The sequence below is a fragment of the Nyctereutes procyonoides genome, unplaced genomic scaffold (assembly GCF_905146905.1).
Source record: "Nyctereutes procyonoides isolate TBG_1078 unplaced genomic scaffold, NYPRO_anot_genome, whole genome shotgun sequence".
NCBI classification, from domain to species: Eukaryota; Metazoa; Chordata; class Mammalia; order Carnivora; family Canidae; genus Nyctereutes; species Nyctereutes procyonoides.
In genome coordinates this window covers 34,015,423-34,041,473 of record NW_026575047.1, presented here as the reverse complement: position 1 = coordinate 34,041,473, position 26,051 = coordinate 34,015,423, and the positions used below count along the sequence as shown (strand labels likewise).

Below are 26,051 nucleotides of genomic sequence, written 5' to 3'. Positions count from 1 at the left end.
ACAGCTCATCTTAACTCGAGTACGTCAGCCAAGACCCTCTTTTCAAATAAGATCATAGTCATGGATTCTGGCTGCTTGTACACGCGTGTCAGTGCACACATGTGTGTGTTTCCTGGTAATTTGCCACCGATGGTTGATGAGACCCATCACTTAGACTTGCAGAGGATTTCATTGGTTCAAAACCCATTACTGAGCACTTTTATGAACGATGAGCTCTTTTAAACCATAAACAAGCCTGTGAGGTGGCAACACCCTGCCCGCTTTGTGAAGGAGAAAGCAGATCCACAGAGGAGATGTGCTGAAGCCCCCAAGGCCAAATAATAATACATTTGAACCAAGATCTGGTGACTCCAAGCCTTGGTGTGTGCCCCAACCTGAGAGTCCCAAGGTGGACACCCCAGAACATTGGTTTCACAGAATACAGATTGATCTTTTAGAACGTGAAAACAAAAAGGATTCCATGGCGGAACAAGTCCCAGGAAAGGTCCTTTGTTGCAGGACTGCTCAGAGCCTTGATGATGCTACGGGCCTCTGGGTCTCCCTGAGGAGTCCTAGACCTCACTCGGGAGAAGCCAGGTCCTACCTCTCCCAGCCCACTCCACTGCCCGAGCCTGAGAAGCAAAGTCAGCGTCCCCTACTCTGTGGCTTTGCTGGTTATGAATTAATAAACCGGGCTCCAGCACCACGGTGACAAATGCGTTCAGTCACCCGTTCAGCAAATGAAGGCTGCTCCATGCCCGGGCTGAGGCTCAGAGCCAAGCTACAGGGGTATTTCTTGGTTGGAAATCATTCAGTGGAAAGGAAGGAGCTCATTCACAGCAGCTTAGGCAGAAGTGAGGACTCTCGGAGTAGTCGCAGTGGTAATTTATGGGCCCCACCCAGAAGACGTGTGTCTGGCCCTGACCCTGGGGCATGTGCCCACAGCTGCTCCAGGGCTGCTCTCTGGGAGGGTGTGGGGCGGGCAGCCACGGTGGGGACCCACTGGCAGAAGTGTGCACCTGCCAAGGCCCTGCAAGAATTCTGGACCTGTTGGATGGGTCTGGCCTTGATGCTCGTCATGCATCGGGATCCATCGAAGGACTCCTGGGGGTGCCCCAGGTCAAGGCACACACCCCTTATTTCAGATAAAGGAATGCTCTGGTCTGTCCTGGATGTCCACAGAGGCCCTGGGGCAGTGCCCGGCCCTTCTGCCCTGGTGAGGCTCCAGGGCTCCTTCCCTGAGCCTTTCTTTTCTAACAAAGCCAGGGGTGGCCCACTGGTGGATTCCGCTTCCATGGCACGTCTGGGTCTGTTCCAGCAGTTCTTGGGAGACCCGTGAAGAGTCCGGGCGGAAACGTGGACTCCCAGAGGAGGCTCCAGATCTGAGTTTACCCTGTACCCTTGATGTGTCCCATATCCTGTAGTATGTGAGTCCTGATCTCACCCAAAACCCCAGGGAGGGTCTGCAGGTGTGAGGTGTCCCCAGGCTGACTCCAGGACAGTGCTGCTATTCTATAGAGGGATCCACCCCGTGGGACCACGTGGTCACATCATGGGGGCAGGTGTGACTCCAGCACTGTCCCATGATCATGTGGAGGCCTGTGTGTAGTTCTGGTTGCATCCTGTGGACCCTGAGAAGCTTCAGGTAGTTCTGCTTGGTCACACATCACTCTGGGAGTGCCCAGGATGTCGTCACAGCGGCTCCATGACTCCAGTAGGTCCGCGGGGTCTATCTATACCTCTGCAGGGGCCTGTCTCTTGCCTCCACACAGCCTTGTCACTCAGGGAGACTCTGGGCTGGCTCAGCCACCAGGGGTGACCTGAGATCTGTCTGAGCTCTGAACCGACACCATCGGAGGCCGTGGGACCATCTCAAGGACTCTGGTGGCATCTGGGGTCACTGCTCCTCCCTGGGGAAGACTGGTATGACAACATTTATCCAGAACTCCAGAAACGCTCCAACTCCCATCTCAACCACCAGCCATGGGAGCTTCTCAGGCAGTTGCTGAGGATAGGACATTCAGGTCTCTGTGGCATCAGAGGGCTCCAGGGAGCCAGGCTGGCTCACCCACATGCCCTGAAACCTGGGATCTGGAAGAAAGGCCAGGGGCCCCTTGTGCCCCCAGCCTGTGCCCTCATCACAGACCCTCCTGCTCCAGGATCCAGAAAGCCTGTCCCAGACACGCCCGACCAGCCAGGAAGGAGCTTGGGTGGGTGGAGGGAGCACGTCAGGTGCAGAGCACGTGTCCAGACTTCTGGGGCAGGAGGAGGGAGACGGGGAGCCCCTGACCTGGGTGTAGCTTGTCACAGCCTGAGCAGGAGGAGCAGACCGAGAAGGGGAGATCTGTGGGGCTGCTTCTGGAGCCTGTGCAGCAGCCCTGGCTGGGAACCTCATCTACTCTGTGGAAGGAGCTGAGAGGCACGGGACAGGGGTCTGGGAGGGTGGATACTAGGGAGGCAGAGACAGACCCAGGGAGAGCACACCAGCCAGACACAGCCCAGTGCACACAGGGTGTGGGGGGGATGGCAGCCCCGCACGGGTGCGCCATCAGCAAAGGAGGGGAGGAGAGCCCAAGCGCCCCTGGTCCTCCCCTGCAGCCACCAGTCACCCACCCACTGGCCAGGTTGGACACTCAGTAACTCTGACATTGCCGCAAACCTCTGAAAGGACTCAGAGCCTGGACAGTAACCCCATTCTCACTGCAAGCCCACAGCGCACGCACCTGCTGGGAAGTCACCTCTGTTTTGAATTAGGCTCGGTTGTCCTATCCAGCCAAGCTTGCCAAGGGCAATGAGGCTATAAATATATTAATAAATTAAAATTATAGCAACCACGTGTTGGATGCTTGGTTGCTGCTGGGCACCAGCATTAGATTATCTGACTCCCACAGCGATTGTGAAAAGAGGGGACTCCTCACGTGACCCCTTTGTGCATATACGCTGCAAATACAGTGACTACCACAAGCCTTGTGGCGATCACCGTCACCACAGGGCGTGAGGTGCCATGCAGTGCAATACTGCTGATGGGTCACCATGCTGTGCATTACGTCCTGTGACTTACTCTTCTTATGACTGAAAGCTTCTACCTCTTGACCCTCTTCTCCCATTTTGCTCACACCCCCGCACACACACACACACACACACACACACACACACACACACCTCTGGCAACAACCAATCTGTCCTCCTCTTCTCTGAGATTGCTTTGGTTTGGTTTGTTCATTTGTTTTGTTTAGATTCCATGTCTTTATCCATCTATCCTTTGATGGACACCAAGACTGGTCCTAAGCCTTGGCTGTTGTACATGATGCTGCCATGAACACGGGGGTGCAGATAGTTTTTTGAATGAGTGATTTTGTTTCCTCTAGATAAATACTCAGAAGTGCAATTGCTGGGTCATCGGGTAGCTCTATTTTTAATTTCTTGAGGAACCTCCACACTGTTTTCCAAAGTGGCTGCACCAGTTTGCATTCCCACCAACAGTGTAAGACGATTCCCCTTTCTCCACATCCTCACCAGCACCCGTTGTTTCTTGTGTTACCGATCTCTGCCATTCTGACAGGTGTGAGGTGGGATCTCATCGTGGGTTTGATTTGCATTTCCCTGGTGATGAGTGATGTTGGTTATGTTTGCATATGTCTATTGCCCATCTCTGTGTCGCCTTCAGAAAAATGTCTGTTCCAGGCCTCTGCCCATTTTTTAATTGGATTGTTTTCTTGATATTGAGTTACATGAGGTCTTTACATATTTTTGATATTAGCCCTCCATCAGATCTATGATTGGCAGATCTCTTCTCCCATTCAGTAGGTTGCCTTTTTATTCCGTCAGTGGTTTTCTTTGCTGTTGCAGAAGCTTTTTAATGTGACAGTTCCATTTATTTATTTTTTGTTTTATTGTCATTGCCTTTGGAGTCAGAACATCACCAAGAGTGATGTCAGGAGCTTAATGACTATATTTCTTCTAGGATTTTTATGGCTTCTGGTCTTTCGTTGAAATCTTTAATCTATTTTGAGTTAATTTTTGTGTATGGTGATCAAAGTGGTCCAGTTTCATTCTGCATCAGGCTGTCCAGTTTTCCCAACATGATTTGTTGAAGAGACTGTCTTTTCCCCATTATGTATTCTTGCCTCCTTGTTGTATATTAATTGACGATACACACATGAGTTTATTTCTAGGCTCTCTGTTTTGTTCCATTGACCTGTGCATCAGCTTTTTTGCCAATATCATATTGTTTTGATTACTACAGGTTTGTAATATAGTTTGAAATCAGGAAGCAGGATGCCTCCAGCTTTGTTCTTCTTTCTGAAGATTGCTTTAGCTATTTGTGATCTTTTGTGGGTCCATACAAATTTTAGGATTATTCCTTTTCTGTGAAAAATGCCATTGAGATTTCAAGAGGAATCACGTTGAATCTATAGATTGCTTTGGGTAGTATGGACATTTTAACTATATTAAATTCCTATCCATGACCATGGAACTTTTCCTTTTCTTTGTGTCATCTTCAATTTCTTTCATCAGTGTTTATTTATAGTTTTCAGAATACAAGTCTTTCACCTCTTCAGTTGTTTATTCCTAGGTATTTTCATGTTTTTGATTACTTATAAATGGGACTGATTCCTTGATTTTTCTTTCTGCTGCTTCATTGTTGGTGTATAGAAATGCAACAGATTTTTATTTGTTAATTTTGTGTCCTGCAACTTTCCTGAATTCTTATATCCGTTCTAACAACTTTTTGGTGGTGTCTTTGGATTTCTGTTATACAGTAGCATGTCATATGCAACTAGTAAAGATTTTACTTCTCACCAGTTTGGATGCCTTTTATTTCTTTTTCTACCCTGATTGCTGTGTCAAAGATTTTCAGTACTGTGTTGAATAAAAGTGGTGAGACTGGACATCCTTGTCTTGTTCCTGAGCTTAGGGGGAAGCTTTCAGTTTTCACTATTGTGTGTGATGTTGTCTGTGGGTTTTCATATATGATCTTTATTATATGGAGGTATGTTCCCTCTAGCCCTAATTTGTTGAGAGTTTTTTTAACATAAATGGATGTTGAATGTTGTCAAGTGCTTTTATACATCTATTGAGATGATCATATCATTTTTATTTTTCATTTTGTTAATGTGATGTAACACACTGATTGATTTGTGGATATTGAACCATCCTTGCATTCCTGGAATAAATCCCATTCAATCGTGGTATATGAGCCTTTTTAATGTGTTGTTGATTGTTTGCTAATACTTTGTCTAGGATTTTTGTATATATGTTTATCAGGCCTGTAATTTCTCTTTTTTGTGGTGTCCTTGTCTGCTTTTGGTATCAGAGTAACATTGACCTGGAAAACGGTGTTTGGAAGCATTCATATCTTCCAAGGTGTGGTATTCAATCTTCCCATTTGGATAGGTATTAAATCTTCTTTGAATGTCTAGTAGCATTCGCCAGTGAAGCTGTCTGGACCTGGACATTTGTGTGTTTGGAGGTTTTTGATTACTGATCCAGTATCCTTACTATAATTGGCCCATTCAGATTTTCTATTTCTTCATCATTCAGTCTTAGAAGATTATATGTTTCTAGGAATTTATCCAGTTTTTCTAAATTGCCCTATTTGTTGGTGTATAATTGTTCATAGTAGTCTTTTATGATCCCTTGTATTTTTTCAGTATCAGTTGTAACTTCCCCTCTTTCATTCATGATTTTATTTGAGATTTCTTTCTTTTTTTCTGAGTCTAGTTAACATTTTATCAATTTTATTTATCTTTTCAAAGAATCCGTTTCATCCATTTTTTCTATTGTCTTTTTCGTCTCAATTTCATTGATTTCTGCTCTGATCTTTATTATGTCTTTCTTCCTATTGATGTTGGGCTTTGTTCCTCTTTTTCTGGTTTCTTTAGGTGGGGAGTTAGATTGTTTACTTGAGATTTGTCTTGTTTCTTGTCTCACTTAAACTTCCCTCCTGGAACTGCTTTTGCTTTATCCTGGAGATTTTGGTATATTATATTTTCATTTTCATTCATCTGAAGGGTTTTTTTTCCATCTTTGATTTCCTCATTGATCCATTCGTTGCTCAGTAGCATGTTTAATCTCATTGATCCATTCATTGCTGAGTAGCATGTTTGTGATTTTTTTCCCAGTTTTCTTTTGTAGTTAATTCCCAGTTTCATGCTGTTATGGTCTGGAAAGATGCTCAATATGATTTCAGTCTTCTGAAATTCATTGGGAATTATTTTGTTGCCTAACATATGGTGTCTCCTGGACAGTGTTCCATGCACACTTGACAAGGATGTGTTTTCTGCTGGTTTGGGGTGGAATGTTCTGTGTAGAGCTGTCAGGTCCATTTGGTATAATGTGTCCTTTAAGGCCACTGTTCCCTTGTTGATTTTCTGGCTGGTTAATCTCTCCCCTGGTGCAGGTGGGGTGTTAATTAATGTCCCCTGCTGTTGCATTGATGCAGATTTCTCTTTTTATGTCTTTAGTGTTTGCTTTATATGTTTAGGTGTGCTTATGTTGGGTATGTAAATATTTACAAATGTCGTGTCTTCTTGCTGTATTAACCCCTTCATCATTGGTAATGCCCATCTGTGTCTCTTATTAAAGACTTTGTTTTCAAGACCCTTTTGTCTGATACAAGTGTAGCTACACCAGATTTCCTCTGGTTTCCATTTGCATGAAACATCTCTTTCCACCCCTTCATTTTCAGTTTGTGTGTTCTTACGTCTGTATGGCCTGACATCTTGTAGCAGCATATAGATGGCTCTTGTTTTTTGTTTTAATCCATTCAGCCTCTGTGTCTTCTGATTTTTGGAGAATTTAGTCAGTTTATGTTTAAAGTAATTATATGGCTTTGCCCTTATTGCCATTTTGTTCATTATTTTCCAGATGTTTCCTATTTCCTCACTGTTTCTTGTTCTCTTGCTCTCTCCCCTTGTGGTTTTATGCCTCTCTTTAGTGTCATGTTTAGATGCCTATCTCTGCCTAACATCTGTGTATCTAATTTAGGTTTTTGTTTTGTGGGAACCACGTGGCTTACATACATCAGCCTACAGATAGACCTCAGAGATTGGAGGTCTGGTTTGGTTTGGTTGGAGGTTTGGTTCCAGACCACTGCAATACAGTGAATATTGCAATAAAGCGAGTAAAATAATTGTTTTGGTTTCCCAATGCATGTTAAGGTTATGTTTACACTATACCGGAGTCTATTAAGTATACAATAGCATGATGTTTAAAAAAGCAATGTACCTACCTGCAACTAAAAATACTTTATTGCTAAAAAATTCTAACCATCATCTAGACTTTCAGCAAGTCATAATTGCTTACCGCAGATCACCATAACAAGTATAATAATAGTGGAAAAGGTTGAAATATTGCAAGAATCACCAAAAGGTGACACAGAAACACAGAATGAGCAAAGGCTATTGGAAAAATTGTTGATGCAGTTGTCATGAACCTTTACTTTGAAAAAAATGCAGTAGCTATGAAATGCAGCAAAGCAAAGCATGGTAAAATGTGGTGTGCCTATGTGTGTATACATACTAATTTAATAGCAAGTTAAGTTTGAACACATTCTAAAATTTTGCATTTTTACTCCCTCCCCCTACATTTTAGGCTTTTGATGTCACATTTTACATCTTTTTATTTTGTGTGTCCCTTAAGTAATTGTTGCAGGCATGGTCATTTTTACTGCTCTTACCGTTAATCTTCCTGCCAGCTTTATAAGTGATTAAGCCACTGCCTTTACCTGTATGTTTACCTTTCCCAGTGAGACTTATCCTTTTATGTGTAGCCTGGTTCCCAATCAGCACCCTTGCTTTTCAGCTTGAGGGAGAGAAGTCCCTTTGCCATCTCTTTACCATCTTCCCTACTGCTCAGCAATAGGGAAGTCCTCCAGTTCCTGCTTGTCTGGAAAACTTTCTCTCCCCCTCAGTCTTGAACAACATCCTTCCTGAGTAGATCATTCTTGCTTGGAAGGTTTTTCCCTTTAGCACCTTGAATATATCCTGCATCTCCCACCGGCTCACATGGTCTCTGCTGAAAACTCTCTGATGTCTTCCAGGATCTCTTGTATGCACGGAGTTGTTTTCACATGATATTTTGAAGATCCTCTTTGTCTATCACTTTTGGAGTTTCCATTATAGTAACATGTCAGGTGTGGGTCTCCTCGGATTCATCTTCTTTGGGAGTCTCTAGGCTTCCTGAGCCTGGGTGTGTGTTTCCTCCCCCAGCCCAGGGATATTCTCAGTCATTATGCTTCAAATAAGTTTTCTGTCCTTTTCTAGGGGATAGTTTTCTTCTCTTTCTGGAGCCATTATTATGCAAACATTCCCTTGATGTTGTCCTGTAGGCCCATTGAGCTGCCTTTACTGTTTTAAACTCTTTTTTCTTTTTGCTGGTCTATTTTCGAGCACGTGCACCGTCTTCCTGTTGACCGATCCTTTCTTCTGCTTTGTCTGCTCTGCTGTTGAAGTTTCTTGTGCATTTTTCGCTTCAACTTTATATTCTTCATTCTGTGACTTCTGTTTGGTTTCTTCTCATGTTTTCTTTCTGTTGAAATTCTGTGTCCACCCACTGTTCTGACATCAGTGAGCTCCTCTATGACTATGACTTTGAACTTTTTATCAGGTAAATTAGCCGTCTCAGCTTCATGAAGGGTTTTTTCTGGAGTTTCATCTTGTCCTTTCATTGGGAGCAGGCCTCTGTTTCCTTATTTTTGCTTTACTCTCTGCATTGATTTCCATGTATTAGTGCAAATGGCTCTCTCCTCATCCTGAAGGAGTGGTCACAAGAAGCCCAAAGGTGGCTTCTGTCCTGCTGTCTGGGCAGTACCCCTTGAGGTTGGATTAGAAACTGTCTCTCTAATCAATTCAGTTCCATGGGGCCCAGAACAGCAAGCCCCTGGCCACCAGAGCCAAATGTCCAAGGTATGTCCCTCTGCCAATTTTGGTGGGTCCATAGGGGAGTGCTGGGGCAGAACAGGTCAAGCCTATCCAATGGGTATGGTGAGAAGGGAGCCATGGCCTCCCCCCACTTTTAATACCCTGAGAATTCATAACTTTTGCCATTCCCACACGATGACAAAAACCTCCTCTTATCCTAATCTTGCTACTTCCCCTGGAGAAGTTTGCCCCATCTCTCCATGCTGCCAGGGAAGTAGGATAAAGATGGGAAATAGGCTGGCACAGAGACCATTGTATCACACACAGGGCCCACTCCAGGGCTCTGCTTATTTGGGGTGGGCTTCCCTTGATGCTGAAAAATACAGCAGTCTCAGGCCTCCACTCACAAAGACCATGAACTCAATGTCTTACCTTCCCCACCTGGTAGATGCCTCTGAGAGATGCAGCCACACCAGGTGTCACACAGCAAGTATTCAGAGGGTTATTGGTGGTATTACATTGAGTATTAATAGGAGTAAGGGGATGAGTTGCAGAAATGCCAAGGTGCCTAATGGAGACATCCTCAGACTCCTGGAGTAGATTAGCATTTATGTGTCTGTTCATTCTTTTCTTCTTCGGCCATTTGGCTGCACCTGCTCAATGCCAGACTCTGTGTGAGGTACAGAGTCCCCTGGGGAAGGAAGCCAGCCACAGCCTGGTCTTGAGCCATCCAAGTCCTGTGGATCAGACAGGACTGTGAGGCTCCATGGGAGGAGAGGACTCAGGGAGAAGGCAATCCTCAAGTGAGAAGAGGATGGGGGCTACCGGACCCCCTCTCCACCAGACTGAGATCCAGACAAGCACCTTCCCCCTGATCTGAAGTTCTGTGTCTTCCCTAGCTGACCCCAGGACACAGTGCCACACCTGGGCCCTCAGGCCAGACTAGGGCTACACACTCTAAAGAGAAGGGGGCCAGGCCAGAGTCACACCTAGAGCCTCCTGAAGGCTGTAAGAAGAGACAGGGAGTCATCTTGGGCCTATCCTGAGCTGTAGGGAAAGATCACACACTCTCATCCAGGCTGTGTCTCTGCCTCCCTCCCTCCCTCTCTGCGAGCAGGTGGATGGATGGGCAGGTGGATGGAGATGTGGATATGCACATAGATGGTGCAGGTATAGAGAGAGAGGGTGGAACTGAGAAAAAGTAAGAGCCCAGTTTATCCACCCAACTACCCACTTCACAGATGAGAGCCTGAGCATACCGAGGAAGGGGCCCACCTGCCCTGAGCTGCACCATAGGTCAGATTCCACATCCAATGCCCTTTCTCTGACCAGGCGGCCACCTGTCCCTCTTCACTCTGGTGAGCCCTGGCCCATCCCTGTGAAAACAGCACTGGGTCACTGAGGAGCCCTGGACTACAGCCCTGACCCAGACCCCTTGAGGCCCTCACACCTCCAACCACAGCCCCTGCATGAGAGGGGGGTCACCACCTCGCAGGTGGCTCTGCTCCCAGGGGACACCTGGGCTGCACCTGCCTGGGACTGCTGCCTCCCCAGTCCCACTACCAGTGCTTTGTGGGGTCTCTTCTCTCTGTTCGCAGGCCTCTCCAAGTGCAGGTCTCTCCATGCACGGGTCTGAGCATCTGATGTTCCCCCTCCCCGCCCCATCCTTCTCAGTTCTCCAAACTGCCTTTTTCTTAGCATCTTCCCAGAGTCTGGAACTCAGCCTTTCTCTCTGTATGTGTGGGCTTTGTTCTTTCCCCCAGTGGATTTCACTTTTTCTCTCCATCTCTGTGTCTCTGCTCCCCTGCCCCCGTCTCTATCTCTGTCTCCATCTCTCTGTCTCTGTGTCTCCATCTCTGTCTCTATCTCCATCTTCATCTCATCTCTTCCCCTGTCCACGTCCTCCTGCCTACCTCTGTCCATGTCCCCCTCCCTTACCCTCAGTCCCCGCATAGAGCACAGCCTTAGTCACGTGGCAATGAATCCCTCAGTGAGCACCGTCTGCTAGTCGCTCAGGCAATGGGCACTGTGCTTGTATAGACCTGGGGTCGGGGGTCAGGGGGTGGTTACAGGCACAAAGTGAGCACATGGCCCTCTTGTCATCCAAGGCAACTGCGTGTCAGCCCGGGGCCACCTGGGGCCACAGAACAGCCTAGTCCTGGCTTAGTGTGGCTGCCTGCATGGGACCTTGGGGGTGTGTCTTGCCTCCCACCCTGTGAAATGGGGGTGATAACGCGTGACTCCTTGGGTGAGAGTGCTCCTGGCAAGGCCATGTGTGCAAGGAGCCCAGCCCCGTCCTGCAGCCTCCAGTTCCTCCTGCAGTGGAAGCTCCCAAGTTGCCTGCAAGGCACCCTGCTCGTCCTCCTCCCTGAGGTTGCCCTGGGCCCTCCGCAGAGCTCACTGTGGCGTTAGGAGGTGCAGTGAAGTTTCTAGGTCATGTCTGCCCCCCAGGCCCCCACCGCTACCCCTGCACCAGCCACTGCTCCATCACAGGGCATCTAGGTGCTGTCTCCATGGACAAGAGATGCAGCAGGGTGCTGGTGAGGACGCTGGCCACAGCCAAAGGCTTAACCTAGAGCAGAGGTGACAGGTCTAGAGGCCCCACAGGGGCTGGACAGATGCCACCCTGTGGCAGTGCCTGGGGGTGGCTGGGGAGGGCGCCCTGGGAGCCAGTCCTGCCCCAAGGGGCAGAGAGCCAAGCATCCTTACAGCTTAAAAACCAAAGGTGTCCTGTGGCGATGGCAGGGTTCAGGCCTGGGGGCTTCTAGGCTGGCTTCCTTTGGTTGCACCTGCTGATGCAGTGTTGCAGGGGGAGTAACTGTGAGCTTCTCCCCTAAGCCGGGCCGACTGGGGAGAAACCTCTGCTCAGGGCTGAGGGGCTGACTCACTCCCCATGGCTCTGAGGGGCCAGGGAGACCACTGAATGGGCTCATCTGCCCTGGGGACCCAAAGGGACCCCCTGTGCCTGTCTGTGGGCCACTGAGAGACCCCCTTTCTGAGTTAGGATCCAGAGTCTCACCTGTGTGGAGGTTCTGTAGGCTTTATCACCTTCACCTCCCAGTGCCAAGCCCCGGCCAGAGAGGATGGTAGGTGCCTGGGGAAGGTGCGTTATCCTGGCTCCTCTGCTTCCCAGCTGCCTGGGGAAGGTGCGTTATCCTGGCTCCTCTGCTTCCCACTTGGGCACGTGGCACAACCGTGCAAAACTGGTAACACCTGCTCCACCTGGTGACGCGGGAATCCGTGAGATCACGGGAGACGAGCACTGGGGTGTTCATCATCCTTGAGAGTCAGGGGCAGTGCTTGACAGCCACCTGCAGCTCTTCCTCACCTGCCAGGGAGGGTGGGGAGCCCACCTGAGCCTTCCGAATTCAGCTCTTTGAGACTGCAGCTGACATTTTATTACATAGCCCCAGTTATGTGTTTCCTAGGAAACAAGTGAGAGACATGGACGCTCCGTCCACACGCACATGCACACACACTGGCTGCCACCGAGACTGACAATTAACAGAAATACAGTAAATGTCAGCAGAGGCTAAAAATAGTTTACGCACCGCACTCAGCTGCTGCTCCCTGCGCCTGGGCGCCGTGGGTAGAGGGACAGGGACAGCAGCTTCTCTGACACACTGCCATGCCTCGGCCCTCCAGGGGCGCATCTCTGACCGGGGGTGTCCCTGACCTAGCAGGCCTGCAGGTCCGTCTCTGTGCCCCACTGCCTGCCTCTGTCCCTCCTACTCCAGGATGAGACCCAAGGGGCGTCCATAGGCTGGGCCCCCAGCACCCGCTCACCCACCCTCTCTGCCAACCTCTGTGTGCCTGGAGCCTGACACTCCAGCCTGACACTCCAGCCCCCTCGGCAGCCAGGAGAGACATCGGCTGTGGGCCCAAAGTCTGCATGTCCCCCCAACCCCACCCGCCCCCCAAAAAACCTGCTCGTGGTCCTGCCAATGCCTCGCCTATCTATACAGCACCCCTGGCCTCTCATCACTCAAGCCGGAAACGTGGGTGTTTTCCCCTCACTGGGCATGGCCACCAGACACTGCCCACCTCATCTCTGGCATCCGTATGCCTGCAGTCCAGCCCTTTGCACCCTCACCTCTCGCACACTGGGGGCTCCAGATGTCTGTGCTCCTTGTCCAACATAAACAAACCTGGATCCTGTCCTCCCCCACCAGGCAGCCGTCCTGCTCTCTCTGGGCTGAGCAGAGGGTGGCTTTCTCTGTCCCCACAGTCCTTGGTTCTTATCTCCCGAATGGAATGACCGTAGCTAACAGATGCGCTTGTTGGGCATCAAGCTTTGTGCTGGGAGCTTAGGTGCATTAACGTGGGAATTTAACAGTTGTCTGTCGTCAGGTGCTCTGCCTCCCGGGAGCCTAGGTGGCAGGCCCCGTGCTGGAACCAGCCCCAAGTCACCCGCATCCAACAGACTTGCTTCTGGTGGGCGCCCCTGGGGACCCCATCTGTCTGTCCCAGGACCAGAAGAGCACTTGGTACATTTCCGTGGACTGTCCAGGCATGCAGCGCCCAAATGGTACCAGCTCCCAAATGGGGTGCTCTCATGGGGTTGTTCTCTCTGCCTTCCCCCAGCATCCCTGATGGTTCAAAATGAGCTTTTTTTGCAGTTTGTCGACAAATAGGGCTTTGTGGGTTTTGCTTCCTTCTCACAATATCCTAAGCAGAGGCTCTGTGCCATCATACAAAACCTGCCTCAATCAAGAGTTTGAAAATGCTAAATAGAGCAGCATTCCAGGGATCACAGATAATGAACCTGCGCTTGGCTGATGTGGCAGCGAGCACTTTGCAAAACAGCCAGCCTGCGAGCCGCAGACACCCTGGTAATCAAAGATGTCTTCTTCTCGATGCAGCATTATTTCACGGTTAACTTCAGCCATGAGAACCAGAAAGCCCTGGAGCTGAGGACAGAGGATGCCAAGGACTGTGACGAGTGGGTGGCAGCCATCGCCCATGCCAGGTATGTCCCAGGAGACAAGGCGGACCCGAGGGAGGCCCCGGGGTAGGGAGGAGAAGGAGACCTGTAAGGGGGGCTCTCGGCAGGGTCGCCCTTAGAGCCCTGGAGCTCAGGTCCCACCGGGAGCAGGAGACCTGAGGAGCAGCCTCCCACCTGCTCCAGCACACTGGCTCCTTCCTGGTAGAGGAGCCTAGCCCGAGTCGGTGGGGATAAAGGGCTTTACAGCTACCAGAGCCTGAGTCCGGGCTCCAGCCCAATGCAGCCACTGATCTGCTGCCTGACCATGAACTGCTCCTGTCATTCCTCTGGGCCTATTTCCTGCCCTAGACACTGAAATCCTCTAAACTGCCCTGAGCTTGGGCATTCCAGACCTCCTCATTCCCAGCAGTGTGCCTCTCACTGGAGGGGCCAGATGGAGAGAAAAGCAAAGGGTCTCCCATAAGTGCTGCAGAGAAGGCCTTCCACACTGGGTTGAGTCTTTTGGGTCTTAGGGAAGGGCCAGGCTTGTGGGCTGGGGTGCGGCTCCACAGCTGGCAGCCCCCTGGCAGAGCTGAATCCTGAGGGCAGGGACCCCCCAGATTCGCCCCTCTCAGCAGGTGATCTTTCTTGCTCAGTGGAGAGGGGTGTGCTTCTGTGTCTGTCTGCCTGTTAAGTGTGAGGTCCTGACGGCAGAAACCAAGTGTAATTCTTTGCATCCCCAGGGCTTATAGAGGTATAGGCAAGCAGTCAGCAAATGTGGCTTGGAAGAATTCAAGGATGAATGAATGGGTAGAGGATGGATCCAGGTTGGATGTCGAGTGGAAGATGAATGATGGATGAATGGAGGGTAGATGAAAAATGGATGTTTAAACTGTGTGTGAGGGTGGATGGATAGACAGGTGATGAACAAACAATGCATGAATGGTGTGTAGGTGAGTGGATGGATGGATGGATGGATGGATGGGTAGATGGATAAATGGATGGGTGTGGTGGGTGGGTGAATGGATGGGTGAATGAGTAGATGGGTGGGTGGGTAGATGGGTGGATGGGTAGGTGGTGGATGGATAAATGGATGGGTGTGGGTGAATGGATGGGTGGATGGATGAATGGGATGTGGTGGGGTGGATAGATGGGTGGATGGATAGGTAGGTGAATGGATAAATGGATAGGTATGGGTGGGTGGATGGATGGATGGATGAACAGGAGGTGGGTGGATGGATAGATAGGTGAATGGGTGGGTAGGTGGATGGATGAATGAATGGATGGATGTGGGTGGATGGATAGATGTATGAGTGGGTGGATGGATGGATAGGTGGTTGGATGGGTAGGTAGATGGATGGATACCAAGGCCCTTCCTTGAGCCCTGGAACAAGCCAGCTGACCAGAACCCCTGTGACCTTGAGGTCAGGCCATGTCCATCTCTGTCCTCAAGGAATGTCCAGTCTAGCCATGGACACCAGGTTCTCACACATGAACTTGTAGAGTCAGGCTGCAAGTATGGATGGGCAGACAAGGATGGATGAAAGTGCCCTCCAGAGATGTCACAGTCCCATCAGGAAGACACTAGTCATGGTCACAGCCAGCAAGCACTGGTATGTGAAGGCTGTGAGGAGGAGACATTACTTCCCTCTAAAGGTAGATGGTGGAAACTGGATATAGGATGACATTTGATCTGAGCCAGAGGACCAGAGGCATATTTAATGGGTTTAACTATGAATGCTTGGGCCCCCGACCACATCCCCAAGACACAGATGTAGGAGTGGCTTCCAGGAACAATGAAGAGACAAGTGTGGGTTTCCGAAAGTGGAGTGTAACCTGGTCATGACCAGCCCTTGAACACCAAGATCAGGTGCTTGGCCTTGCCGACCCCAGGCATCCCACCTGCTGCCAAGCCCCCACCATCTCCCTGTGACAGGTGAACTTCGTGTACTGTGTCTCGGGTCCAATGTATGAATTGTGAGCAGGGTTCACCTATTTTAAATGCTCACTGCTACCTTCACTGCTCTGTGAACAGTGGGAGCCATCAAAGGTTTTACACCAGAGGAGTGACACCGTCAGACCTACAGTTTTGAGTGGAAATTGCTGGCCTTGTGGAGGATGGATTCACGTGGGAAGACCCCAGACTCAGGGAGAGTAGGTGGCCCTCAGCCTCCCTGGCACTGGTGTAGAACTGAGAGTAGGGTCATTTTGAGAAACAAATGAATCGGTTTCTATGGAGGGGCTTCCCAAGCGTTGGAGCGATATAGAATTCTAACGTTGTAGACTCTGATTACCAGGACTACACGGATTCAGGAAATCAGTGCCTTAGACAGTGAGATGCTACCATGTGTGGCGTCCACCTAGTGAAGGGGACAGAGACGGCGCAGCGCTTGTTGGACCAGGGTGGCCCCGTAACTCACACAGGCAGGACCACAGAACGGCTCGAGCACTTCAGAAAATCATGGTCCCCTCTCCTGGCCTCAGTCTCTTCCGCTGTAAAATGGGACCGTGGTTCTTCCGTGGCTTCTAAGTCCCCCTCCAGATCCAAGTCTGAGTCCCCAAGGATAGTGCTGCCCAAAAAGGTGCTCAGTACCCCGTCACTGGAGGAATGGAGGTGGGGGAGGCAGAGCTGCCCAGAGCCGCTGCGCGTGAGGCCCTGCTCTGCCCCGAAGCACTAGCGTCCGTGACAAACCAACTGAGTCCTGGATGGCCCTGGAGTGAGAGGGAGGTGTGGCAGTGTCTCTCCGCGGAGCTTCCTTTGCCAGTAGACAGCTGAGCCTCTTGGGAAGTAGGAAACGCTTTAAAACCTAATATTCTGGTTAACGCTCATTTTCATAAGACAAGCACAGAATCCTCATCTTAAGCCAATGGTACCACCAGCCACGTCCCCCCTCCAGCCTTACTGACCTTTAGATAGGGTGCAGAAGCCAGGACAGAGCTCTGGATCCTCCCCTGGCACGTGCTCCAGGTCCACGGGCTGCCTGCACCCTCTGCCCCGTCCACCCACCCCCGCCACTTTTGGGTGCCACAGGAGTCACCTCCTCCGACACAGGCAGGGAACCAGGCTTTCTCAACCTCCTGGGCGCCCCCCCCCAACCCCTCCATGTAGCCCCTGTCATATTGCAACACTGTGTCCCACCCACGGCATCCTGGGATCCTCATCTCACTCGGGCTCATCAGGAAGCTGTCAGTGTCCCATTTAGGGCTTAGAACATTTGTGTGCAGCTCCTGAGTCGGGAACAAAAGCCCCGACCTGGCACCCCATGGACCAGCCACATCCAGGGCAGCTGGAAAGTCATGTCAGAAGATGCCAGATGGGAAACGGTCCCCTCGATTAGGCATCGATTGGGCAAGGGGGTAGCCAGCTGGTGACCCCCAAGAGGGACCAGTTCCCTCTGTGGGAGCAGGTGGCAGAGGCTGCCCTGGCTAGGAGTGAGGGGAGGACAGGTGTGGGACAATGGGTAAGGGCAGGCTGTTCTTTCAATAGACCTTACTGCAAAGGTGGGGAGGGGGCTGGGTTCGTACCACAGGGACTCGGGGCTCCTAGACTGAGGACAAAGAGCCCAGGGCATAGGGGCCGCTGCTGACACAGAAGGACGGACTGTGGGGGGTCCAGGGTGGGACCTGGGGGGGGTCAGGGGCCGGATGAAGGGAGCCACGGTAATCGCAGCACTGTACATCCTGTGTGGTGACTTGTGCCATGCCGGCAGAGCCCCATGGGCAGGGACTCATCATCCTCATTTCCTGGATGAGCAAACTAAGGCACAGAGAGGCCCGGTGACCGGTCTGCTGTCCCTGGGCTGATGAGTGTGCGAGCAAGCAGGGCTGGGCCCAGGGACGGGGTCAGAGCATGGGGCCCAAGCAGAACTCAGCCCACGGGGGGCAGGGGTGGCTGTGCTAGGGGTGACAAAGCGAGGCAGGACTGCGTGATGGACATGAGCGGGCGGGAGGCAGGATGGGGATTGGAGGGGACAGGGAGCCTTGGAGGCCAGAAAGAGAGCCGTGTGGTGCGGAGAGGCCAAGGGTGGGGGAGGCTGGGGACACAGGCGCAGGAAGGCAGGCCCTCCTGCGGGGCCCTGGGCGGGAGGACCTTCCCTCTGAGTCCATGCCTGCGCTCCGGTCTCCTGCCCCGACAGGCCCCTTGCAAAGCCCCTCCACCCTCAGAGGCCGCACCCCTTCCTGGATCCAGGTCCTCGCCCAGTTCTGAAGTCCTCACAGGCCCTGCCCATGCTGCGTGGAGTCAGGGGGAACCCTGGCCCAGAACTCATCACCCTCAGAGGCCTGGGACCTGTGACTTTGGGCAGGGCACCACTGCCCCCACCTGGCGGCTCTTCCAAGTTGCCCAGCTGTGATGCTCCACCAGCCTAAGGCCTGTTAATCTGACAAATGCTGGGCTCCCTCTTTCATCCTCTGCTTGGACTTTGAGGGGTCCTCTGATCTGGCCCCCCAACCTTGGTCCCAGTCTCCCCCAACACAAGCCTCCCAGCTGGGGCTGCAGTTGGAGGAGGGGGTGCCAGAGCCCTGGGTTGGGCATCCGAGGCCTGGGCGGTGGGGGTACCCCCTGTAGTCTGGGTTGGAGAAGACACCTGGAGCCAGGAAAGAGGACGAAGCTAGCACAGGGAGGGGAGAAGGGGGAGACAGTCTTCAGACAGAAGATCTGCCCGTGCAAAGGCCCGGGGGCCTGCAGGGGAAAGCGGGACCCAGTCGGACAGGAGTTGGGGAGGAGGCCCCAGATGCTTGGGCAGCAATCAGGACCTTCTCCGGAGTACCGTAGGGGGCTGAGTCCTACCTGGCCTGCAGCTCAGGGGGGTCCAGCAGGTAACGTGTTAACCTGCTGTGTCCATCTGTCCACAGCTACCGGACCCTGGCCACAGAGCACGAAGCGCTGATGCAAAAGTATCTGCACCTCCTGCAGATCGTGGAGACAGAGAAGACAGTGGCCAAACAGCTGCGGCGGCAGATCGAGGACGGGGAGATCGAGATCGAGCGGCTGAAGGCAGAGGTGAGTGCCACATACCACCCCGGGCACCTGCAGGGGCGGGGAGCGTGTGCCAGGCAGAGCAGGAAGGGTGCATAGTCAGATCTAGGTTCAAATCTCAGCCCTGCCCCCCCTGCAACTGTGCCTCAGTTTCTTCATCTGGCAGAGATCATGGACAAGCTCCTGGGAGTGACCCCAGGGAGGAGTTTCAGAGCACGGGGCCGAGGGCTATGCTGACTAGGCATTCTGCATTACCAGCCAGCACGGCAGGGGCTCGGGGTCGCTGATGGTCCCTCTGCCTGGGGCTCGCCAGGCAGCAGTCTGGAGGCTGCACTGTTGCCAGGTTGAGCCCGCCAGGACCTTGATGGTGAGTATGGTCCATGAAGCGCTATCTCCTTAGGAATGCAGAACCCAGGGCTGCCTGTCCACTTGCCACTCTTGCCACTCAGCTCAGAGCCATGTGGGAATGATGGGAGCTCATTCTGGGGTCAGTCCCACTCCAGAGACCACCCCCGGGGCCTCCCCTAGCCCAGCACACATCCCCAAATCCAGGCTGCATCCCTGTGAGGAGCCCGAGGCCTGGCCCCAGTCCCACATCATGAGCTTCATGAGCAAGAGTGTCTGTCGGGGTGCCATTCACTCCCTCTGTCACCTGACCACTGAGCATGGCCTCATCCTCTTCCCCAGGCCAGGCAGTCCTCCCTAGTCCCACGGGGCTCTGGCCAGTACCTGGAGCCATAAGCCATGTACCCTGCACCTCTCGGCCTTGGCACATTCTGGTGCTCCTGTTGGAATGCCCTTGTCACCCCCCTTCCTGCCTGTGGAGTCCTAGCAGGTACATCACCTCCTCCCAGGGCCCCCCATCCCCCGGCTGGGAGAGTGCTCACTGCCGTGTTCCCACCACGTTCCTGCACCCACCTGCCACATCGGAGCCAGTTCCACGCCTGTGTTCACCCACTCCAGCCTGGTGGGGGCTCTTGGAGGACCAGGCTACCCTTTCTCACCCACTCTGTGTGCCTGGCACATAGTAGGTGCTCTGTGAATACATGGATGTCAAGCTCTGAAATCAGCATCGTAATAGAGCTTGTGGTGTGAACCCACACAAGAAGTGAGTTCTTTTGCAGCCAGTGAGAGTGTAGGTTCCTGTTGCCTATGGCCTTGGAGGGTTCCGGGGATTTGTGCACCAGAGGAGGGGTGGATGCCCAGGGGGAGACCCCTCTGTTGCCGGGGAGCAGAAAGCTGATCGGTTGTGAGCGTGTGCGTGCTCACAAGTGTGTGTGTCAGAGCCACAGCAGAGGCCCACTTGGTGGGAACTTGGAGCAATGCTTCCACTGGGTGCCTTACCCTCCAGGGCAAAAGATCCTTTTAAGGAAGACTTAGAAAGAAAGGCTGCCTCAGTCAAGCTTTCCGCTGTGGTCCGTGTTTCTCATATGCCCTGCGGGGCGGGTGGACACAGCCTGCTCCCAGGAAGGAGGCTGTGAGGGAGGCAGGAGGCGCTGAGAAGCCAAGCAAGCTCCTGGGAGTAACCCCAGGGAGGAAGACAGAGGCCTTGGAAAGTGACTGCTGGAGGGACCTAATGACACAGGAAAGGGAGGGGCTTATCCAAGGTCGCCCCAAGGTCACCTGAGTGATGGAGTCCCGGCTCGGGACTTGGATCTCGGACGCCTGGCTCCACATCCTTGGTCCATGCCTACCCCCTGAGGACTCAGATCTGATGGAAGGGGCACCCCCAAGGTCCGCCTGTCCTCCACTGGCCGGGTACAGCTTCCAGAGCCCTGTCGGCTTGACCCCAAGGACTCACAGGGGCTTGCCCTCTCCTGCCCACCTCTTGCTTCCAGACTCTGCTCTCCTGACTCACTGCATCCCTTCCCACCGCGGCGGCCTGCACTCCCTCTGCTCTGCTCCACACCCTTTGGGTGGCCGCCACGAGTCTGTCGGAGTGACCTGGATCCCACACACCCACAACCCCCACATCGTGGGGCTTCCAGCAGCAAGGGTTGCTCCTTCCCTCACAGAGGGACTCCCACAGCCTTCTCTCACCACGGACGCATGAGATCACACCCCAAAGGAAGTCTGCACCACCCCCACACACCCCTTCTTGGTCTCCAGGGCCACCTGACACCCTGTCGGGACTCATCCTTCTTGCCCACACCGCTGAGGACCTTTTATAGGAAGGGGCGACTGCCTCTGAGAAGAAGCATCGTCGTCTCCAGGCGCCCAGCTTGGCAGCATCTGGTTGTTCATTTATGGTTGGAAGTAAATGCCGAGCACAGGAGGGGGCTGGCAGGGCAGGAGCCTACAGACCGTCATACTTTACTGTTCCTGAAGCTCTCAGAATCCTCAAAGCCTGACCCTGGAAAGAACCGTGGACATCTTTAGTTCAGGATTCAGGTCAGTCTTGCAAACAAAGTTTGACATGGATCCCCAGCACAGAAGACAGGGCAGCGGGGAGATGACTCTGGGGGATGTGGGAGAGCCCAGCTGGGGCCCACCGCCATGCCTGGAGGCATGCTTCTCGCCTCCCCTGCCTCCCTGGCATGCCACACCTTTGTGCCCCGTGCCTCTGTTCAGCTGTCCCCTCTGCCGGAAGTCCTCCTTCCCATAACCCTCCTGTTGGACTCCTCTTTGTCCTTCAGAACCTCTTCTGGAAGGTCCTTACTGCTTCCGTGGGGAGACGGTCCCACAACAGTGGCTACACACCTATTGTGGCCTGTCCTGCTGGACTGTCTGACCCCCTTGTTAGGCTGGGAGCAACTTCAGGGAGGCGTCTGGCTTATCCACCTCCAGCTGCATCTACCAGAGCCCATCAGAGACATCAGCATGACATGTGGACAGGGTTGGCCCAGGAGGATGGAGGTGGGCACCTGAATGACTTGGAAGAGGTCAGAGGGAAACAAGAAGGGAAGAGAAGAAGCAGGGCCACGTGCCAGCGGTTTGAAAAGCAAGAAACATGGAGCTCTTTAGCAGAACCGTGGCTGCTAACACAAAGAAACACCCTGGATCAATTCCACCGTCAGGGGGTGCGCTAAATGCATCCTGGATTAAAGACACCATCTGGGGGACGGCGGGGCAGCTGCCCATCTTCAACAGGCCCATCTTCAACTTCCCAACAGGCCTCTGGGAAGTCCCCCAGAGTGGGGTGGCAAGTGGGCCGGGGCCCGCCAAGACACCCAGCCTTGAGCCAGGCTGGGCACTCAGGGCTGGATACCAGCCAGGGAGTGGGGGCAGGAGCCCACGTACCAGCTCTCCGTGGCCACCGTTCATGAGGGTCCACCCAGCAGGCCCTGCGGTCAGCGGGAATCCGAGGCAGATCCACTCCCAGAGGGGCTGCCAGATTTAGAGGAAGGTTGCGTGTGAGGTCACTGGGGCCGGGGCTCTGGCCGCCTCCCCACACTAGCTCCTGGCAGTTGGAGGGGCGAGGGGGAGCCACAGCCCGAGTCTTGTGCGGGTCCCCGGGCTCACAGCTCTCTACCCCCATTCTGCTCTGTAAAGACTCCAGGGCCCTGCGCTGCTGCCTGTGCATGGAGCACAGCGCCTGACCTAATTGCGTCTATTTTTTGCCCTGGTCCCTGCTGAGGGCTTGTCCTGGAATCCTCCCTCTGAGAAGAGCACCATCCGTTTTAGATACAGGCGACTTACAGACACACGTACACGCACACGCACATACACACGCATCGCCGTTCTACAGAGAAGAGGGTATGGGTACGAAGCTGCAGCGGGGAAGCGATAATATCCAGGATAGCCAGGGGAGGGGGCTTGGGGGGCATTCCCACGTTTCTGAGCTAGGAGGCTGCCTGCACGTGCATGTGTGCATGCGTGTGTGCGCGTGTGTCCCTCAGCCCTCTGGAGCCCGGATCCAAGAGTCCGCCTTGATGTCAATGGGCAGATGTCCTCAGACAATTGAAAACAAGCCTGGGCGGCGGGGGGGGGGGGGGGGGTATGATGAGAGAAGGAAGCGAAGCCCGCGCCGGCCCCAGTGCTTCTCGGATATTTTCAGCGGCGCTGGAGCACAGGCTGGGGTAATTTTAGCAGCCAGGGGAGTGGAGAGCGAGTAACTGTTCCATTTGCTTTCCAAGCGCTGCATCGGGAGAGCCCATTCATTGTGCGGTTCACAAGTGGCCTTGAGGGGACAGAGCCGTGTGCTCTGCCGAGGAGCTGGCGTGGCCACGCGTTCGTAGGCTCCCCCAGCTGCTATCTTTAGCTCCCGTGGGTGAGCTCCGTGTGGCTGCTGGTGCTCCAGGCGTCTCCATGAGCTGCCAAGGGTGCGCCGAGCGCCCAGCCCCTCGCGAGCCTCCAGGAGCAGGTGGATGGGAGCCGCGGGCAGAGATGCACCAGCGAGCAGGAAACGCCTGCCCCGTGCTGGGGCGCGGGCTCCCGAGCAGCAGCCTGATGGCACCACAGGCCGTCCCCTCTGGGGGGAGCCCACTGCGGTCCGGGCACCCCTTCTCCTGGGCACTGCCCCTTGGTTCTGTTCCGGCAGCTGTGCTGGCCTCTCTGATCCCCGCACCAGGCGAACGGAGGCTTTCAGGGTGGCTCCCGTGGTCCCTCCCACGTCCCTCTGGGCCGCCGTTTCCACGGAGGGCTCCTGGTCAGGGAAGGGCTTCAGGGCGGCCCAGGGGACGGGGCAGCCACGCCAGCCAGGCTTTGCCTCAGCCACTGGCTTTTCTCTGATTCCAGCACGGTTTTGTCTGAAGGAATAAGGGGACAGCCCAAGTGTCCATTTACAGATGAAGGGATTGCAAAATAGGATGTGTAAATACCACAGAGAATTACTCAGGCTTGAGAAGGAAGGAGCCCGACACCTGCTACAGTGCAGACAGACGCAGAGGACTTTACACCAAGTGAATTCAGCCGGCCCCAGAGGGGCAGATTCTTTAGGACCCCACTCATGTGAGGTCCTGAGCAGAGTCAAGGTCATAGAGACAGAGGGTGGATGGGGAGCTGGGGGTGGGAAACGTCGGTTCATGGGGACCGAGTCTGTGTGGGAAGGTGGAACGTTCTGGAGATGGGTGGTGGGAACAGCCTTGCAACCGGGTGTGTGGACTTAATGCCCCTCAGCTGTACACCTGAAGCTGGTTTTAAAATGGTTAAGTTTTATATTGTTTTGCCGCAGTAAAAATTCAAAAATAAAGGGGGCTGATGGTTTGGGCATAGGGAAGAGAATCAGGGATTGAGGCCAAAGCCCCCAGATTACTCTGGGCACCTGCCACACACGAAAGGGGAGGGCCTCTCCCCCGGCCACTGGGGGCTGGCACCCGGCCGCAGAGCTGAGGTGCAGGGGCTCCCAGTCCAGTGCTCACTCGCTGTCCAGCCCCACGGCCTCACACGGAGCAGGGCACACAGGCTGCAGGCCCTTGCGGGGAAGGTGGCAGGGCGTGCGCTCACCCCAGTGACCCGTGTCTCTTGCAGATTGCATCTCTGCTCAAGGACAATGAGCGCATCCAGTCCACGCAGACCGTCACCCCCAACGATGAAGACAGTGACATCAAGAAGATTAAGAAGGTCTGTAGCAGCCACCCTAGAGGGCCTCCTGGCACCCTCAGCACCGTCCCCCCAGGGATGGCCGCCCCCCAGCTCCACCCCAGAGACCAGATATGGACCCGGAACAGCCATGCTCAGGCACTTCCTCCAGGCTGTCCCCGGGCGACACTGGGTCCACCCTATTTTAGGGAAAACAGGAGCTAAAGCGGAAGGAGTGGGAGGGGCTGGGACAGAACCCAGGCTGCAGGCTCCAGCTGGGAGCTTCTCTCACATCATGGTGGGGGCGGGATCCTGAGGCCACCTGGCTCCCCCCATAACTTCCTCCCCACAGCCACCTCCCCACGGCCACCCCCTGCCCCTCCCCATGCAGACCCTTCCTCTCACAGTTTCTCCCTCTAGTACCTCCCACCCCGCACACCTTGGCCTGGGAGCCCCTGGACCCCAGAGCTGCCCCAGCTAGTTTGCTCTGTGAGAGTCCAGATGACAGACATCATAGATGGCCCTGGGGAGGCGCCTGGCAGCCGGGGTACCACCAGCATGGTGGGCCAGCCCTGGGCATGTGCAGGCTACCAGACCCGAAGCCAGAGAGCCCAAGTCACCCTAAGAAAGGCAGGTGATATCAGACAGTCCTGCATGTGGAGCAGCCAGAGAGCCCCCAACACCCCAGACACTGCAAACTGGCGTCCCCCCCATCTCCGGCCAAGTTCAGCCTACCAGCGTGTTTGGGGTTCTGAGCCCACATGGTGTGTTGTTTTTTTTAATTTGTTGCTGGTGCTTTAAAAGCTAAACATTTCACATAAAAATCTGGATTTTGTTTCTCAAGAATAGAAATAGCTAACATTCATTAAGCACTTTCTATGTGTCAGACGCTATTCTAGGAGCTTTATGCAGATTAATTCATTCCTAACTCAAAACCCTGTGGGGTTTCATTATTATCTGCATTTCACGTTACGGGGAGGCTGAGGTGCAGAGAGGCAGAGGGACTTGCCCAGGTCACCAGCTCAGCGTTGGCACGTGGCATTGAAACCCCAGCCACCCAGCCCCAGAGCACACATCCTCCTGGACACCACTGGGACATCGCCTCCTGGAAAGCACGAGGCCATGCACGCAGCCCAGGGCCACCCACCACAAGCCTGAGGAGACCCACCAGCTGGCTTCCTGAGTCTGTAGGACCTGCTAGGCCATAGGCAGGGGTGTTGCCAGTGGGTCTGAGCCAATCTCCATCCTGGCAGGCATGCGCTGGCCTTGCCTCTCAACTGTGGCTCTGCTGGGCTTCTCAGCCCATTTTCAGAAGCCGTTCTGGTTGGAACATTTCAAGTACCGGCTGAAATCCTCCTCCCTCCCTCTACTTTCACCCTCCTGGGGTGTCAGGGCAAGCCCTCCACGTAGAGAGAGGTTCCCTGTTCTGGAAGAGAGTAGTCTGAGCTCAGGGCTAGCTTCCTCTCCAGGGCCAAAACCCCTAGCCACACATCTGCACCCCAACAATGGCATTTACTGTCCATGCCCCTTTCAGTGGAGGCTGGTGAGTGTCTGTGCCTGGTCCTCAGCAGGCGACCCCTGGGCCCCTGGGGCCCCATCCCGCGGCAGGAGCAGCAGGGAGCTCTGGGGTAGCCAAGAACCTGGGTCCTCTCCTGGATTCTTGCCAACATGCGGCCGTGCCAAGCAGCCCAACTGCAAGATGGTCAAGTATCAGCATTCATTTCCCCACAGAGGCAGGAGAGGTCTAAGCAGGCGCAGGCACTCAGAAGTGCCGATGAGGCCCCAAGCATGAGATTAACTAATTTGTCACATTCTGTTCAATTCGATAATCACCCTCTATCCAGAT

At 53.5% G+C, this 26,051-nt stretch overlaps 1 protein-coding gene across 1 annotated transcript in view; it reads left to right on the top strand.

Moving 5' to 3' along the window:
- RASGRF1 (Ras protein specific guanine nucleotide releasing factor 1) overlaps positions 1 to 26,051 on the top strand; it is a 92,873-nt gene that overhangs the window by 9,654 nt on the left and 57,168 nt on the right. The window contains exons 2-4 of the mRNA XM_055326575.1: positions 13,706 to 13,812; positions 18,622 to 18,769; positions 24,155 to 24,247. Coding sequence (XP_055182550.1) covers positions 13,706 to 13,812; positions 18,622 to 18,769; positions 24,155 to 24,247 — 348 coding nt within the window. The remainder of the gene's footprint in view (positions 1 to 13,705; positions 13,813 to 18,621; positions 18,770 to 24,154; positions 24,248 to 26,051) is intronic.